Below are 18129 nucleotides of genomic sequence, written 5' to 3' on the forward strand. Positions count from 1 at the left end.
ATCCCCTTAGACAATGAAGAGTATGTCTACCCTGCAAAAAAATCTCCCGGCAGCAAGTCTCAGAGCCCGGGTCTACAGAAAGAAAAGGAGTACTTGTGGCACCTTAGAGACTAACCAATTTATTTGAGCATTTAAACTTGGACTCTCCTGAGTCAAATTTATTTAAGTCTCTCAACTTTATTTGAGTCTCTAAGGTGCCACAAGTCCTCCTTTTCTTTTTGCGAATACCGACTAACACGGCTGCTACTCTGAAACGGGTCTACAGACTCATGCTCGCGGGGCTTCTGCTACAGCACTAAAAATACCAGTGTAGACATTCCCACTCGGGCTCTGGAGCCCGGCGAGGGGCGTGGGTCTCAGAGCCTGAGCAGGAATATTTACACTACTATTTTGAAGAGCTGTAGCCTGAGCCCTGGGAGTCCGTAGTCTGTAGACCTGGGCTCCGAGACTTGCTGCCGCGGGAAGGAGGAGAGGGGTTGCAGTGTAGACGTACCCATAAAGCTATACCAGTACAAAAAGTGGGGAGAGCAGGGCTAAGAGGCGTTGAGAGCCTTTGATAGAAAGTGCTATAGAAATGTAAAGTGCTATTTCATTGTCGGTGTCACTGAGAAGAGAAGGGGAGCTTAAATATTCAGCTGACAAACAAGTACAGTAAGGAGCAATGCCTTTGTGATGCTTAGGATTTCCTTCGGCTCAGAGGCTATCTCTAAAGGGAGCCCCCTATGGTAGGGAGTTAAGAAAATGTGAGTTTGTGTTCAAATGTCAGTGAAAAAAGTGGTAACGTTTGGAAAAACATCTAGGATGCATTTGATCATTTTTTGTAAAGGTCGTGCTGGGCAAGACTTCCAAAAATAAAGGAAGAGAGGAAAGTTGGTGGGTAAATGGCATCAGGAGAGTCCAAGTTTAAAGGTCGGATAAGGAGATGCGTGGAATGGGAGGTGTGTAGTCACATTGCTTAAGGCACTACTAGAAGGCACTATCGGTATGTCTATACTGCACACTAAACCTGGGCTCTGACTCTGGTTTGAGCCCAGCCCTCTTTCCGTCCACACTCAAATCAGTCTGACTCGGGACAGCAAACACTCAGGATCTGAGTCCTAGGATGCTACTAAGGGGGCAGGAGGTCAGAGCCCAAGTAATGCTGCAACTCGGGTCAAAGCCCTGTCATTTTGTAGTGTGGACGCAGGTCAAGCCACAGACCCGAGGCACAAGCTCTATGTAGTATAGTGTGGATACATCAGCATGACTGTGAGCCCCGGGTCCAGCAAGTGGAAACCCATGTCGACAATGTAGTGTGGACGCTCAGGCAAGGGCTAGAAGACACCAAGTCCACAAATCGGGGTGTCGCATGCAGTGTAGACATACCCTAGATACTGCAGAGAGGCGCACAGCACAAGAACCTGGCTCTGAAGCATGTTAAGAACATGAGCACTCGCACCAGATGCATTCGGCCCATAAGGCTTTTGCTACGTGTTGGAACCCCATGCCGATACAGTATGGAACTGTACGGAACCCCAAGCTGATCACCGCAATGCTGAAGGGAGGCCTAGACCGTGCTCAGGGGTGAACTGCGAGAGTCTGGAGAAAAAGGTCAAGGATTCCTCCCCGTTCCCCCAGGCTGGGGAATGGCAAGGGAACCACTACACAGCTGTGAGCACATCCTCCGGGCTGTGGTAACCCCAGCTTACACCCCAGGTATGTATGTGTAGATGGTTTATGTAGGTTTATGTAGTCGTGGATCCACCGGCCCCATCTCTATCCCTCATTACCTGCCCCTATTCTGTCCTATTCAGGTTCTTACACTGCGCTGCCCATCACTGTAGTATCTGAGCTCCTTCAAGAGTGTAGTAAGCACTAAGGCCCCACTCCTCAAAGGTATTTTAGGCACTGAAATCAATGGCATAAAGCCAAGCATGTCTATCAGTCTTTGCAGGATTAGGGCCCCAAAGCCCATTGAAATCAATGGGAGTCTTTGGATTAGGCCCACAAAGGAGATCCTCCAAGTTAGGGCAGAGGGATCCCCCAGGATGACACAGTTCTGCTGTCAGCAGGGGTCAGACCCACAGCTAAGCCTCGCTTTATCCTGGCCCCATGCAGCAGAACCCCTGTGTTCAGAACCTGCATTGCTCGGGCTGGAGGACTAGTTCTAATTTTGCACTTGGAGACACTGACTGTGGGCCCGATCCCGTTCCAACGGAGGGGAGCGGAGGTTATTATTGGCTTCAATGATAATAGGCTCGGCTTCTCTCTGCCTACTGGAAAACACAGCGTAGAACTGCAAGTTTATATCACACATGCCAGTAGCCACATCACAGTGCTGTATAACTCTCAGCTGTCCAAACGCAGCTCACTGTGACTCAGAGCCAGGAGGATTTCCTTCTGTGACACACTTGTGTAATGTTTGTTAAGCGCTGTCATTACACCCATAAAGTCCTTTGAAAGTCAGTCTGGCTATTTGAATCACGCACTCTAGGAATACGAAAGTACCTGAGTCAGCCACAAAAGAAAAACAGGGAGAAGAACAACAGCATATTGGCAGAAGTCACTTTTTATCCCCCTTCCCCCCATGAGCAAAACTCACATACTTCATTTTCTTACAGGAACTTTTATAGGGGGAAAAAAGGATAATTCTGGGACACAGCACAAACTTGCATGCACTCCTACATGTAATAACAGTTATTGTTTGTAATACAATAGTGCCAAGTAAGATCAAGAATTGTGCTCAGGGCTGTACAAACACTCTGCCTTAAAAGCTTACAATCTAACTAGACAAAGGGTGGAAAATGAAAGCACAGAGAGGTGAAGTATTTATATGTAGCTCCTCTTATATGGCATTTTTTATTGGTAGATCTCAGAAGCCTTGACCAAGGAGGTCAGTATCATAATCCCTGGGTGATGGGATTTCTCCCATCACCTGCTAGACAGATTGCCTTCCGGCCAGAGGGGTCAAGCTAGGTAAGGATCATTAGACACCTGAGCATTATAAGAAGCCAAGGAGAGGAGAAACTGTAGAGAAGTAATGGTCTCAAGGAGTAATGGTCTCAAGTTGCAGTGCGGGGAGGTTTAGGTTGGATATTAGGAAAAACTTTTTCACCAGGAGCATGGTGAAGCACTGGAATGGGTTACCTAGGGAGGTGGTGGAATCTCCTTCCTTAGAGGTTTTTAAGGCCCAACTTGACAAAGCCCTGGCTGGGATGATTTAATTGGGGATTGGTCCTGCTTTGAGAAGGGAGTTGGACTAGATGACCTCCTGAGGTCCTTTCCAACCTTGATCTTCTATGATTCTATGAACTAAGAGAACGCAGGACAGTCCTGCAAGGAAAGTGTCACCATGAACAAGGCAGGCTCTTGGGAGAAATGTCCTGAGTAGAGCGACCCTATGTCCCGTGTTGGCCAGGACAGTCCCAATTTTAAACCCTGTCCCGGGCGTCCTGACTTTATTTTTGGGCGAAAGTGGGTCTTTGTCCCAACTTGATCAGCAAGAGCAAACAGGACAAATGACCACTTTTGTAAAAAAAGTGGGGTGTAGGGGAAAATGCTGGGGGGAGGGGCGATAATACCAGCCCCACGCAGCGGGGAGGCAGGGCTCGGGTGACCCGAAACACCAGCCCCAGTCTAGCACAGGGGGAAGACAGGGCTCAGGCAAGCCATGACACCAGACCCATGCAGGGATGGGGCCAGGGCTCAGGTGAGTGGCTCAGGCCAGCTTTGCACTGGAGGGTTCAGGCTAGCCCCATGTGGTGTCCTTTTTCCCTTTGGGAAATATCATCACCTTAGTCCTGAGGCAGACCTGAGGGTGGAATTGGCAATTTTGACGTAGTCCTGCAGAGGACCTTCTTGTTGACCATTGATTGGAGCATATTATGTTGGACTAGAGAAACATTTTGGCCCGTGGACTAAGACCCAGAACATGCACACAAGAATAAACCAATGCAATACAGGGGATACAGCCAAAGGGAGGGCGGGTTGCTAGACAGGCAGATGAGTGTAATGCTGCTTCTAGAAACAAGGAGGCACTAGACTGTGAGGAGAGATGGTTCCATCCCCTTTTACAGATGGGGAAACTGAGGCACAGGTCAGGGAAGTGACTTGCTCAGGGCCACCCAGCAGCATCTCCGATGAACAACCCACTAGACAACACTGATTCTCCAGAATCAAAACTGTCAGGACTGGATCTGAAGATGTAACGCTTTGTAAGGCAGACAGGGGACAATTGCTTTCTAGTGGTGAGAGTGGGAGTTAGGACTCCTGGGTTCTATTCCTAGCTCTGCCATGGACTTGTCGTTTGACCCTAGGCAAGGGCTCTAACATCTCGGTCTCTGCTTCCTCATCTGTAAAATGGGGATAAAATGCTATTTAACCTTCTTTGCAGGGGGATTAATGCATGTTAATGATGTTCTTTGAGCCACTCAGAAGAGACGCACCATATAGGTATAAATGACCACCGGTAGAAGTGCTTTGTGGGGGAGGCTTTTTAAGGCAAAAAGTCTCAAAAAGAGAAATGGTTCACTTTTTCTGAGGGGGCGGAGGAGAAAGAAAACACTTTTCCTTGCTTTGACATACTGTTTCAACTTCCACAAGGCTTTTGTGGCCAATTCATCTGCGCACCTAAAAAGTTATCTTGAAACTGAAAAGAACAAATATGAGGGTGCGCACGATCTATGATGAGCAAACCAAATCCTAAATGAGTACATAACAGCTTCTTTTGAAAATGCACTCGGCAGCCTGGAAGAGTCCCAGATAAAACACTAACTCAGATTCTAGAAAAACTTGATTTTCCTGTCCCTGTCACAAGCTTCTGGTGTGACTTTAATCATCTCAATTGCTCTGTGCCTCAGTTTCCCCTGTGTAAAATGGGCATAATAGTTGTGATTTCTGTTGCCCTTTGTCAGTTTAGACTGCAAGCATTCCCAAGGCAGGGATGGCCTCTGACTATGGTTTTGTACAACATCTGGCAAAATGGAGTCCTGATCTCCATTGGGCGCACCGGCCATTGCTATGATCCGATAATCATAACTTGTGAGATTTTTAATGTGCATGAATGATTTCACCCATTACTGAAGTGCATCCACCTCTGGGGTGGAGCACACCAGCTGTTCAGCAGCCCACAGCAACACTAGCCAATAGCACAGGAAGTGAAGAGAGAGAACATCCCCTCTGAATAACCTCAGCTGCAACAATGGATAATAGAGCAGAGCAGAAGCGGGTGAACAAAATACGTATTTCAGAGTTCCAGAGATTGCTTAGGTGCTCTTATGCCAACAGCCACTGCTGATGCTGCCCCTTGGGTGACCTGCCTGTAGGTCTCCCTCCTCACTCACCAAAGAATGATCATCTCTCACTTCACATGCTCAGTTGCTGCCAAATCTCAACCCAGGTCTTCAAAGGCTTCAGCGTGCCAGGTCTAAACTTGGATCTACTGGGTTTGCATTTAAAAAAAAAAAAATCTGTGCTTCTTTCTAGATAGAGGGGGTGATTCTGCTCTCACCCACTCCAGTGTAAATCTGGAGTGGCTCCACTGATCTCAGCGGTGTCACATCAGAGCAAGAGTTGAATCAGGCCCACAGACCTTGAGCGAACACCTGGTCCTGTCATCACTGTTCTTAAAGTGATGCTGTCAGAGTAGACATCCTGGAGCTATATTCTGCCATCGGTTAAACCATTGCAAATTTGGAGTAATGCCATTGAATTACTCTGATTTCTGCTGACAGGACTGAGATCACAACCCAGCTCCCTGGGCTTACATTTCCTTACCTGGATTCTAGAAACAGACGCCGAACGACCTATTAGCTCATCTGTTCCATTCCCGAGGGGCTGTTGCAGGGTTGTTTCCTACTGCATAGTTTCAAGGGCTTTGTCCAATCTAGTTTTAAATAAATGACTCAATAGATGGGGCTTCGACTACTTTTCTTGATAACTGTTCCACAATCTAACACAGCTCCTGCAAGGGACTCTTTCCTGATATCCAACCTATGTTTTCCCTTTCAGAATCTCCTCCCGTTATCCTTAGTTTTGTACCCCTTTCCTATCACTCTGCACAATTAGGGCTCCCCCCTGCCTTCAACCCTTTGTAGATCCTACTGCCATTTCTCCATTGATCATCCATTTGCCCGCACAGGACGTGGAGTGTTTCATCAGCAGTAGCTGATATGGCAAGAAAGAGTTGAAGGAGAGAGATCTTTCCTGAGCAGCACAAGAGGCCAGTGTTCCCTGCTGAGGTCCTGTCTGGTTGTGGCCGGAGCCCTGCTAGCACTCCTGATCTCCTGATATCACATCAAGCATGTCCGTCCTTGGTGCTTTTTCTCCAGTTCCACTTACTGTATTACACGGAGGGGCTCTGCATAGCAACTTAGGCAGACAAAGAGCCACCACAGGGGTGGAGCAGGCAGTCCGCATCCCACACAAATCTCTGCACAGCTTGGACTTTCCCTCGCTGCCTGTTATGCACTCTCAGTTTATGCACTGGAGCAATTGGGGGCAGAATGGGGATGATGATGGCTTCCTAACACCTGATCCAGGCTCTTCCGAAGCAGGTACACCAATCCTGCAATGTTCAATGGGACTACACTGGCTCAGGGATCGATTCACACAGAGATCATTGCAGAATGAGGGCCCTAACCAGTTACTCTGGTTGCATTGCAGAAGTAAATACATTATCGTACCCAAGGCTGACAGCAGCAGCAGACAGGCTGTGGAGTGGAGCAACCAGCTGCTCACATGTAGAGATCTCCCTCTGTCATACTTAAATACATAATCATTATGCCTTTGTTTTCTGTGCACTGCACCTTTACCTCACCAGCTACTCTGCTTTCTCCAGAAAAGTGCTCAGTTTAGTTAGTGCTCAGTTCAGTGCAGATTGTTGGAGATAAACACTCAGCTATCTCAGGTGGTGGGTGGAGGGGGGACTTTACCTTTGTTCTTTCTTGTTTTGTTTTGCTGTCTTTATTTTAAATTAAGACCTGTCCAACTTAAAGTGCCTGTTTGCTCTTGATATTGCACAGCTCTTCCCTTCCCACACCTTCCTTGCTTTAGCTGATGCAGGATTGGCCCTGTATTCTTTTATATATAAAAGTCCACTATATAAGAGCTAAGTATTAACCAGTGTTATTAGTTTTCCTTCTAAATTAATCCCTCCAGCATCTTTAATAATTCCTGATCCCTTTTTCTATATGCAGTCCTAGTAACACTTTAGATCATTGATGGAACTGTAAAAAATCTAAATTTACTTTTCATCATGTATGCTGTTTGTTTACTATGTGCAATTCACACATATGGGGCAGTGAATCCAGACTTATCGTGAGTTTTGCTGATGTTTATAGTCACTCACATGGTGTTATTGTGCATGGATCTCACAGCCAGGCAGGGAAATAGCTAAATCTAAACATGCTTTATTCATGAAATGGTCTTCTATTCACATTACATTTTCTCTTCTTGTCTTATATTTAGTTTATAAGCACATTTAGATTATAAGCACCTTGGGACAGAGACCAATCTTTTTTGCTTTGTGTTTGTACAGCGCCTAGCACAATGGAGTCCTGATCCATGACTGGGGACCTCCGGCGCAACAGTAATACAAATACATAACAATAATTATTACTTATAATGTTAGTAGAAATGCTCACTGCCTCTTCCATCTCCCTACACGGCCCCTTGAAAAAAGGGCAGGGAGCTTCTGTAGCATCCTGGCAAAGTATTTGTTTGATGGCTCGACCACTAGAGGACAAAAGCCTCCTCCTCCTGCTAGCTAACGGAGTGTCTCTTTTAGCTCAAGTAGTAGAGTTCTGTGCTGTGTTGTGAAACACAAGGGAAAGCTCCCAGGGATCTTAGTGGGAACAGGATCAGGCCCTCAGTAAGGATCAGATCTCAGTTACACCCGTGTAAATCCAGAGTAACATCACCAAAATCAATGTACGCTAGGAAACTGACCTATCTCTAGCAACCGTGGTCAGCATCTAGTCTGCCAGGGCTAAAAACAGTTGAGCTGGTCCTATAGACAGAATGAACTGTATTTACCTGCCTCCATCTCAGGGTCTCAGGACATCACTAATAAAAGACATCTGAGACACCCATTGGTGTAAAGAAAAAGGTCACTTCATTTCTTTCTAGGATGTATTTTAGGAACTTGCCATCACTTTAAAATCCCAACATTAGCCCCAGGGAAAATAGTTGCATCTTATTTAAAAAAAAAAAAAGAATAAAGAAAAAAGATATAAGATATTTCAGGATCTAATCTGCCCTCACTGGGAAAATGTTTGGAGGAAAAATAAGAAAGAAACTCACCTTTACCATCATTCTTGGTCAGTTACGTGCATTTGTTAGAAATATATTTGGGCTGGTTTTTGTTTGTTTGTTTGTTTCCATCTAACTTCTCTGCGCTTGAGCAGAAGTTACACACACCTCAACTTGCATTAATGTTTCATTTCCATACAGGGCTAAAATAGGACGGTGATCCATTTAAGAGAATAGATAGATAGATTATGCTTTCTTGGTGTATTGAAACCACCGCCCCCAACACAGACACAATACACAACACACACACACAGAGTATGGGTCCGGCTAGCTTACCCCACAGACGAGACTAAGCAACCAAAGCTGATAAAGAGAATGTCCTTCCCGAGTCCCTGCCTGCCTTTTCTGGTTGAGAAGTTTGCCTAGAAGCCCAATGCAATGGAAATGTCCTGGAGCTAAATGCATTAGGGCCGTTTATGTGTTAGACAGAGGCCGGCATTATGCCAGTTGTTTGATGGTGGGGACAGAAGGGGAATATGCATGGCACATTGCTCATCTCGGCTGCAAGTTTCTAACTAGCTACAGGCTGCTTTAGGGGGTGATATACAAATGAGGGGGGAGGAACAGAGGCAACGAGCTGTTTGTTTCCTTCTTACTCGGACTAAGCAAGTTTGGACCTCCCAAAATAAGAGTGTTTGGAATTGCCAGATCACAATACGGGTTTGCTTTTGGGGTTTTTTTTTTGTTTTTTTGTTTTGTTTTTTGTTTTTCTTTTTTTTTTTGAGGGGGGGGACTTGAATAAAGAGCGGATTTCGAGTCTCCTTCTGAAGTGCAATCTTCAATCCCCCTGCAGATTTGGTGGTTCGTATACGAACCCTTATCAGGAAAACCAAAGAACGACACACCCACACCTCCCCGCACTCCGGGTTTTTTCTCCCCTACCCCCTCTAATGTGACTTGGGCTTGTGCTTTCCCACTGAAAGGACCCGGGGCACCCAATGCCTGCGCCTTCCTCTTCAGCCAAACGAGGGGCGTCTAATCTCGCCTGGGAATAGACCCGGGGAGGATTTAGGCCGCTAAAATCACAACAACAAAAAGACCCCCCCCCCAATCAACATGGCCTTTGCAATTCCATGCCCCGGGGGTGTCTCGCCCTGTTTGGAAAGGAGATGCCAAAAATGCTGCTTTGCATCAGCTCTCACGCCGCTTCCTGGTGCGTGTTTTAAAACACACCCACCCCCGCCCCCACACCAGGGAACAACACCTGATGCCCTAACAGCCTTGCACGGGTGCTGCTCCGACCCCTTCTGCCCTAACTCCCGGCCGACACAGGAGAGAGAAGAGCCTCCTTCCCCTGTATTTTCGCAAAGCGGGGGGAGGGGGGGGGGTCCCATCGCCTTCTCCTGCGTGTTGCATCGCATGGAAATAAACTCAACAGTGGTCGGGTCACGATTCTCACTCTAACTTTGGCTGCAACTGATTTGATCTTCCCGGACTTTCATGGGGGGGAAAGGTAGATACCCCCCCTCCTCCTCTTTTCCCTGGGACAGGTGACAAGGGAATATTTATGTTGGTATCGGTGGAATGCATTTCCTTCTCCAATCAGGAATGTAGCAGAGAGTTTCTAATTATAAGTTCTATGGAGGCTGTGAATAAAAGATCGCTTTTTAATGATTCCAGTCCAGGTGTTCAGTTTGCTTGTCTTATCAGGAACACATTTGCATTTTATTACCCTTCTCCCATTCAAGCGAATTCCCTGCTTCAGACATACCTGAAATAGTTGGGGTTTCTGCCTTCAACACCCCTTCCTCTCCACATATCTACACAGAGCGAGAACAGATCCAGGTATGCTACCAATATCGATTCCCGCAGTTCCCTGCGCCCTCCTTTCTTCTCCTAAACCTCGATCGCCTATCAAATAAAGACCTCGATTGCCGCATGCAAATTTTACATCAGCATGTTCGAGTGGATGGGCAGAAATGTACCCGGGAAGCATATTTTGTTCGGGAATTGATCAGATCAGACGTCATGATAACATCGTTGGGCTAGACTGGAGCATGTTACTGAAAATACTCTCTGCGCGCGCGCATCCACAGGGTGTGCGATTTTGATCACCCCCGCCCCCCAGGTGTAGCTGTACACTGCCTGCCTTCCCTACACACGCAGGCAAACATTGACACAGCCCGGAGATTGCACCACATTCCTGCTGGGGGAACTTCACTGGGGCACTTAGGGGTCCAGTGAAATCAGCTGGTATTTGCAGCACCTCACTAGGGTTCCTCAGCATTTCTGCAGACCCGTGCCTTGCTAAAGGCTCCCTTGTATTTGTTTCCTGCGCCTTGCTCAGGAACCGCTTCCACAGCAGGACCTTTCTCTGTGAGGGTTTCCCTCATTCCAGTTACCTAAACTTAGTAATTACAGTAGCTCTGCAGCTACATGCCTTCCTCAGCACCCCTTACTTTCATGTGCTTTTGTGGTCGAAGCGCTAAAATGATCTCTTAAAGGGATAGGGTGCAACATTCAACCGGCCTCTCAGGACAACACTCTGTGTGTTTCATCAGGTCTCAGTGAATTAATGCCCTGAATCGATCTGAGCCGGGGGGGGGGGGCGGGAAATAAAGAACTGCAACGGTATTTACAAGTTACACAAGGAAAACCCTATCCCAGGCATCTTGCTTTTGGAGGGGAAAAATCTGTCCTTCCTTTCTCACACCTGCTCTCCCTTGGCCGCGGTGTGTTTTCCTCGCCGCAGCGGGGCTGTGAGAAGCAGTGAAGTTGCCGGGGGGGGGGGGCATTAATACGGTTAGATGAGACACCACCCCCATCCCCTTGGATTACAAGGCTGGTCACTGGAGACGAATGTATCTTTCGTGCATCTTGTCTATTTCGCCTCCCTCTCGACAGCAATTGTGAGTTCCAGAGCAACAGAGAGGAAAAAAGCCGAATTCAGGCGAAGATCTGTTCCCAACAACTTTATTAGGAATGCGCCTCTTCGGCTTTGTCTCCCCCCCCCCATGTTATCAATCATATGTTTTGACGTGAAAAGGGGAGCCGATAGGTATAAACTCGCCCCAGATTCAGAGGGAAACGGAGTGGTTATTTCCACATTGCAGAATGGAAGCCACTGGTACTGGGGGGGGGGGAGCTTTGCTTTTCCCCGAATGGTGTTATTTGGGTTTCAAGGAGCAGAGCACCACAACAAACGTCTATCTGGGTGTTCTCACCCCCGGTTTACTGTCTGCTCTTCCAGTGGAGCCAAGGTGGCATCCCCCAGCCTCGCTGCCCTAGAGAGTATATAACCCGTAGGGCCCGATTCTGCTCTGATTTCCTCTGGACCCATTAAGATTTAGCCCCTAAGTTAAGTTCCGAATCTGGCCCATCACTTCCAAGTTTCCAGAAGCTTTGGGAACAGCATCTTACCCCTCCACCATCAAATCCCATAATACACAATATAATCTATATAATATAAAAGTCTATATTGAGAAATCTGCCCCAGTCCTTGCTTTAACCAATTCTCTATCTTTTCTTTACATAACTAGTCCAGGTTGTTCAATCCTGTCTCACCTACTTCTTGTTTGTTTGATTTTTTTTTTAAATATTCCTTAAAGCAAGGGGGAAATGTTTTCATCCTCCACCCCCCTTTCCTTCCACCTGACTAGCTCAAAATCACCTTGAAATACTCATGTCAACTTGTATCATTATCTCTTTAATTCAGCCAGTGCCTTTTGTTCTTCGCAGGAGAGGATCAAAGCCCTTTTAAAAAAATAACTTTCGATCTCTCTCCTTCTCCCTCTCTTTTACAGCAGCATGACGCGAGACCAGGTATAACCCAGTCATAATAAACAAAGCGAATGTCTAAATAAACGAGGTGAAATGCGGATTCTAAAAAAAACTTTCCTGGGTTGGAACAATTCCACTTCTTTAGCTAAGGGGCAACGAATGGAGAATTTCAAGGCATCATAAAAAGCAGGAGTTGCAGAAAAGCGGGGGGGGGGGGAATCCTTTTAAATTAAAAAAGAACAAGAAGAATCAAACTTACCACCAGATTGGGTAACTTGACATAGCTCGACTCAGCCCACAAAGAAACAGGAAATATCCAAAACAGCCCATCGCCAAAAGTTGATGAAAAGTTTGGGGGTATTTTTTTTTTTAATTCAACCAGAGTTGCCAACGCTTGCCTTTCTTCTGCTTTACGATGATTGTTTGAATAAAAAGAAAAAACAAATCAAATCGAATGAACTCAGCCCAACCAGGTAAATAATCCTCTCTCTTCCTTCCCCAACTCCTCTCGAGAAAAAAAAAAAATCCCAGAGAGGTAAAAAACTCTTCTCTCAGCCAAGACACTGAAGGCAAATATTAAAAAAAAAAAAAAAAGAAAAAGAAAAAGAAAAAAAGTTTGAAGTCGCTCTCTGTAGAAGGACCCAATCAGCACTTATTGCCAAAGGGAGAATTCTGGGTGCTTCTGCTTGCTCTGTCAATCAGGAGCGGGAAGGCAGGAATGAGCTAATTGCAAGGAGATAGTGTTTTAATACTCATTAGGGGCATGTTGGCCCACAAGCCAGAGATAAAATGTAGTTTTTAAAAGGGGGAAGGAAGATTTAGGGGGTTTAAATAGACGTGGGGGGGGGACCCCTGTGGATTAGGGTAGCTATAACAACCTGCCCGGATTTCACTCCCTGGGTAGAAGCTACTAAAATGCAAAAACACATACATCTGTGAGGTTATTTTTGGGGGCGTGTGTTTGTTTGTTTGTTTTTACTTGCTCTGTCTGTCTTTTTTTTTTTTACCCTCTTATCTTCATCATCAATCTGCTTTTCCTCGCCTGAGACGTTTGAACGAACTTTTGAGAAACTTTCCTTTTGCATGAAAAGAGAGAGACAGGATTTCCACACGCACGCACTCCCCTTTCCCACCACCCCAGAGCTCCACTGCAGACCTCGACTCAAACATCAACCCCCTCTTGAAACCCTTCATATGGATCCCCACAATGATTTAAAAGATTCGCAAGTCAATTTCGCCAGCACGTGGCTTCAGACGACTTCATCCATCAGATCAACCCCAAACGAGGATTAATAAACGATCTAGTTTGTTTAATTGTAGCTTGCGACACTTTCTGATATGGGGGCGGGGGACAGGGTGTATGGAAACGGAATGAAACCAACTCTTTTTGCTGCAGCAGGAATTTAACAAATGAATTCTGGAGCTGCCAGACATGGGAAAAGGTGGCCAGATTTCTTTGCTGTTTTGGAACATATTGTTGAAAAACAACTGTATCTGAGACAACGTGTCAGATATCCGGCTACCCCGGGCTGGTTTGGGATCTTGCAGTGGGGGACGTGGGTGGGACCGGAGTGGAGAAATGCAACCAGATGGTTTTTTTTTTTTTTAATGCGGAATAATAACCATTACTTAGATATTACATGGGCATTTCCTGTTTGCTAGCAAAGAGAGAGGTAAAGATAACATTGAAAGAGAGGCTTGACTCGCAGAGTTTCTCAGTCGCTGAGGAAAGATACAATCAAGCTCAGATTTTTATTTCACGATTATATTGGAGGAGGGCGTGGACCTTGTGTCGGTTTAAACCAAACTTTAATTTTCCTTTTTATCCAGGATTGCAGATCCATTCCCCCCGCTACAGACACCCAGTCTAAGGGGGAAATAGCAATTTAATTTTTGAAAATATATCGAAGCAATCCGGATGAAACTAAACCTGAAACGTACCGCATTCTGGGGTGTCTGTAATGAGCCTGATCCTGGCCCCTGGAAATGGGCAAGGATCGGGTTTTCATTGGGGGTGGGGGGAAAGAGAAGGATCTTTGTTCCCACCCTGCCAAGAAATGAGAAGAGGTGAGCGGAAATCGAGGCTATATGGCCAATTTTGCTGGCACTCATCACGCTCTTGCAGCCCAACGGGATTCGATGCTGTTTCCTTCCAGAGCAGGAACCGATGCTCGGTCGGCCTGATGCTGCAGTGGTGTTGTATTGTATTGTATTAATAACCCCCCCCCCCCCCCCAATCTCGCCTCCTCGGAGGGCTCCGGAGCCAAAGAGGCTGCGGGAGAAAAGGAATAGCATTGCACAAGGTGGGACTAGAAAGAAAGGAGAGAGAGTTGGAGGGGAGGGCGTGAACGCCCCCCCCCCCATCTTAAGGACTTTCCCTGCGTCTTAGCAAAAATCCCACCCAATGACAGCCTTGCGGGAAAGACCCGAGCGCTGAGGCGTTCAAAGGAGGGGATTTCTCTGGCTTTTCCAGGGGAATTGCTCACCGTGCAGACTCGGAGGGACACACGCCTCCCCCTCGTGCCCCAAACGCCTGGAGAGCTCTCCAAGCGACAGCCGCTTTCTGCCTCCCAGCGCTGGAAGGGGATGGCTGGGGGGGGGGGGGGGGTCTCTTAGCAAATCGCTCCCGAGGCCCATTCGTTTGTTTCTTAGAGGGCTTTAAACGTGGGCCCCACCGCCTTGGAGCTATGACCAGGGAAGCACCAGAATCGACCTGAAGATACAAATTCAGCCGCTTTTTAGGGAGGATGGAGACAGCCCAGCCCAGTCCCGGGCCCAATAAATACGTACAATAGCCAAGAAGTGGATCCTGTTTCTTTACCAGGCAGCTGCGGCTTATTTTTACAGCCCTGCTATTCATTCCTACGCCAGGTCTTTTTCATTGCACCCGGGGTGGCGCGGCGCTGTCGTCTCCTTCAAATAATCATATCAGGCCAGGAAGTTTGGGAAGGAATTTGGCCACTCTTAGAGTGTCCTTTGCAAGGGCTTGATCCAAGGAGCGAAGCTTTCCTGACCTAGTTACAGACAAACGCTTGGGCAGGTGCTAACGGCCACACCCCAACCTGCAGAGGGGCAATGGCTTCCCCCACCTGGAGTGATTTGCATTCCCGCAAGATGCCTTGTCCCAGGCCCACCAGAACGGGTATTATTTTCCAAGATGCTTTGATGATCATTAGCTATGCATAAACCAGCTAATGGAAAATACTATCCATACCTACCCTTGGCAATAGTGGTTAGGGTTATTAATAATGCGGCTGGGGATTGGTTATAGCTAATTAACATTAGCCTGGCTGACACAGCAGTCTTTCTAGGACCTGATTCTGTGGCCGATTGCATAGTTTCCACTGGCTTCGCTGACTTAGGATCATTTGTATCAAGGTAAATTGCTGCATTTTCTGCCCATCTTTGGTCCTCTCTTAGGGCCCAGTCCTGCTAATCTTTACTCAGGTTGTGTTTAGCCCCACTGATTTCCAGGGAACTACATCCTGCAATGGGGCCACCACAAGGAGTAAATGTAGGTAGGATCGGGCCCCTAGTTGCTGTAATTTGCAGTGTCGGGGAGAATGTGGGCTGTGGTTAAAATACAGGAGGCAGGAACCAGATTCCCAGCTGGTGTCAATCAGGCATTGAAGTCAATGGAGCGACACCGATTTGCACCAGTTGAGGATCTGGCCCGACAGCCTTCCTTTTGAGACCTTGAGGAAGTCATTTATGGGCCAGATCTTGCACCCCTGAAGGCACTGCCAGTTTTGCTACGGACTTCAGTGGGAGCAGGAGTAGGCCCTGAACGGCTCACTGCCTCAGTTTCTCCTCTCTGTAAAACGAGAACATAAATATTTACCTGCCTTCCAGGGCATGCTGCAAGAATTAGTTCCTTAGTGTTTGAAATCTTCTGATGAAAGATACAGTGGTCACTGGAGCCTTGGTCAGGAGGAGGTGGTGGTGGAAACGGAGGCCATGAACCAGCCTGGATAGCCAAGGGGTCAGGTAGTCAGTGTAACTACCAGATGCGAGCTCCAAGCCTGTTCATTCAGATATTAAAATCTGTGGGCACCACTCCCACTGGTAAGGGGAGAACAGAACTTAGGAGCTGGACCCCACTTTGAGTGACAGGGAATTTCCACCAGAGCCAAGATGGGCTGTACTGTAGCCGAAAAGGCTCCACTTTTGCTGCAAGGAACTAAAGAACCGTGGGCACAGGGGCAAGAGAAGAGCAATGTGGGGCTGCCAAGAAGACAGCCTGATAGGAAGGCAGGCAGCCTGACCCACTAACCGGCTGCCACATGGGTGAGAAACATCTTGCTGCAACACTTCTCTTGCCCTCCTTTGCCCCCAAACCCAGCCCCTCCCTGGAGAGCATTTGTTACAACTGTGGCTAGGATGGCAGAAGCAAGAATGTCATTAAGAGCAGAGCCTGCGGCAGAGGAAAGGGACAGCTCTGGGTGTGTGTGTGTGTGTGTACACTATACTGAGGGGTCTAAACAGCATCTAAAAATGGCTTTTTCCCCAACACATGCTGTCCTTTATGAGAAGGACTCTGAGTAAATCAAGGGTACTTTGCCTTTCAACAGCACCCTCCAGCCAAGAGCTCAGAGCACATTGTGAGCATTAACTTTATCCTCACAACAACAGCATCATCCATGCTGGAGCTGGCTCCAAGAGACCTGGGTTCCATTCCTGAGTCAGCCATTGAGCTGCTGTGTGATGCCAGGCAAGTGACTTCACCTCTGTTTGCCCTCCCACATTAGGTCTTGGTTGTTCTTTGGGGCAAGGGCTGACTCTTGTTTTGCATTTGTACAGTGCTTAGATCCCAGGCTTGGCTGGGGCCTCGGTGCTACAGCAACATAATGAATAGGTTAATAAGTAGCATTCTCCCCATTGTACAGATGGGAAAATGAAGGCAGGGAACAGTCAAGGGACTGGACCGCAATGCAAATCGATGGCAGATCTGCAAATCAAAGCCACAACTCTTGCTACCCATGCCAGCGCCTCCTCCACCAGCTTGCTATGATCAGCTGGATTTATGTATAAGCCTGTCCTGTAGTGAGGAAGTGGAGGCTGGGAAAGTTGCCATGGGTGCTGGAAAGGGTTTTTCAACACACACGCAATATAATCAGCCGGGTTCTTAAAGTATGTGCTATCAAATGTAAGATTCTGCTGGTAGAACTTAATAGCCCAATGCGCGCGCGCAGGGCTAGATCCTCGGCAGCATAAGCGCGCATAGCTCTGTTGACTTCAATTGACACCAGCCAAGCGTCTGGCCAGGGAGTTCTTCGGGAGATGGCTTGGATTGTGTAAGATTATTCCACGTCACTGCCAGCTGGGATGTTGGAAAATTTCAGTGCTGCTGATCTCCCTCCACCGTATTTACAGCAAAATAACTGAAAGGCAACACCATGGCCTTCTAGGGGCAAGCACTGCTGAGGGGAAATTCAGGATGGTGAACTGCCCAGAGTTTCTGAGATGATGTCCCCTCAAGGCGGAAGAGTTTGGGACCACAGGGGACTGGTATGGGCCTGGCCTTTTGATCACATGGAACTATGGGCCCAGAAAGCCATCATTTTGAGACATGCACTCCCCCGCCATGCAAAGTGCCAGACCCTCTATTTCCCTGCAGATCATCTCACTCATAAGGCCAAGGGGACAGTTTGCATGGAGCTCCAGTTCTGCAGTTCTTGCATGGAAGGGCCACTGTTATCTTGCAGGGGTGGGGGAGTGGAAGAAGAAGAATTATAAACTTCTCTCTCACATCTTCCATGCTCACCAGCCATACTTGCCTGGCACTTGTATTTGGCGTCCCAAGGAGATGCTGTGGCCCAAATCAACAAAGTAAAAAGGCAGTGGAGAAAGGCAGGATATGCGAGTGGCTAGCACACCAGATTGTGAGTCTGGTGGGTTTTATTCCTGGCTCTGCCACTGACCTGTTGTGTGACCCTGGGCATGTCCCCTCTTTGCCAACTGGAATCAGCAACCCGCTTGCTCGCTGTTGTGTGTAGGAGAGGCAGGACTCTACCTGGTGTAACTTTGGCTCCCCTAGTGGTGCAGCAAGAAAACACAGTGGGAAGGAAACAAATGGTACAGAAAGTGAACGGTCCGTATAGTCCCACGTAGGGTTCCCTG

At 47.5% G+C, this 18129-nt stretch overlaps 1 protein-coding gene across 1 annotated transcript in view; it reads right to left on the reverse strand.

The window, feature by feature from the left end:
- WNT3A (Wnt family member 3A) overlaps positions 1–12339 on the reverse strand; it is a 118896-nt gene extending 106557 nt beyond the window's left edge. Inside the window, exon 1 of the mRNA XM_073329597.2 lies at positions 12269–12339. Coding sequence (XP_073185698.1) covers positions 12269–12339 — 71 coding nt within the window. The remainder of the gene's footprint in view (positions 1–12268) is intronic.
- Positions 12340–18129: the final 5790 nt, after the last annotated feature.

The sequence above is a fragment of the Lepidochelys kempii genome, chromosome 2 (assembly GCF_965140285.1).
Source record: "Lepidochelys kempii isolate rLepKem1 chromosome 2, rLepKem1.hap1, whole genome shotgun sequence".
Lineage (NCBI taxonomy): Eukaryota > Metazoa > Chordata > Testudines > Cheloniidae > Lepidochelys > Lepidochelys kempii.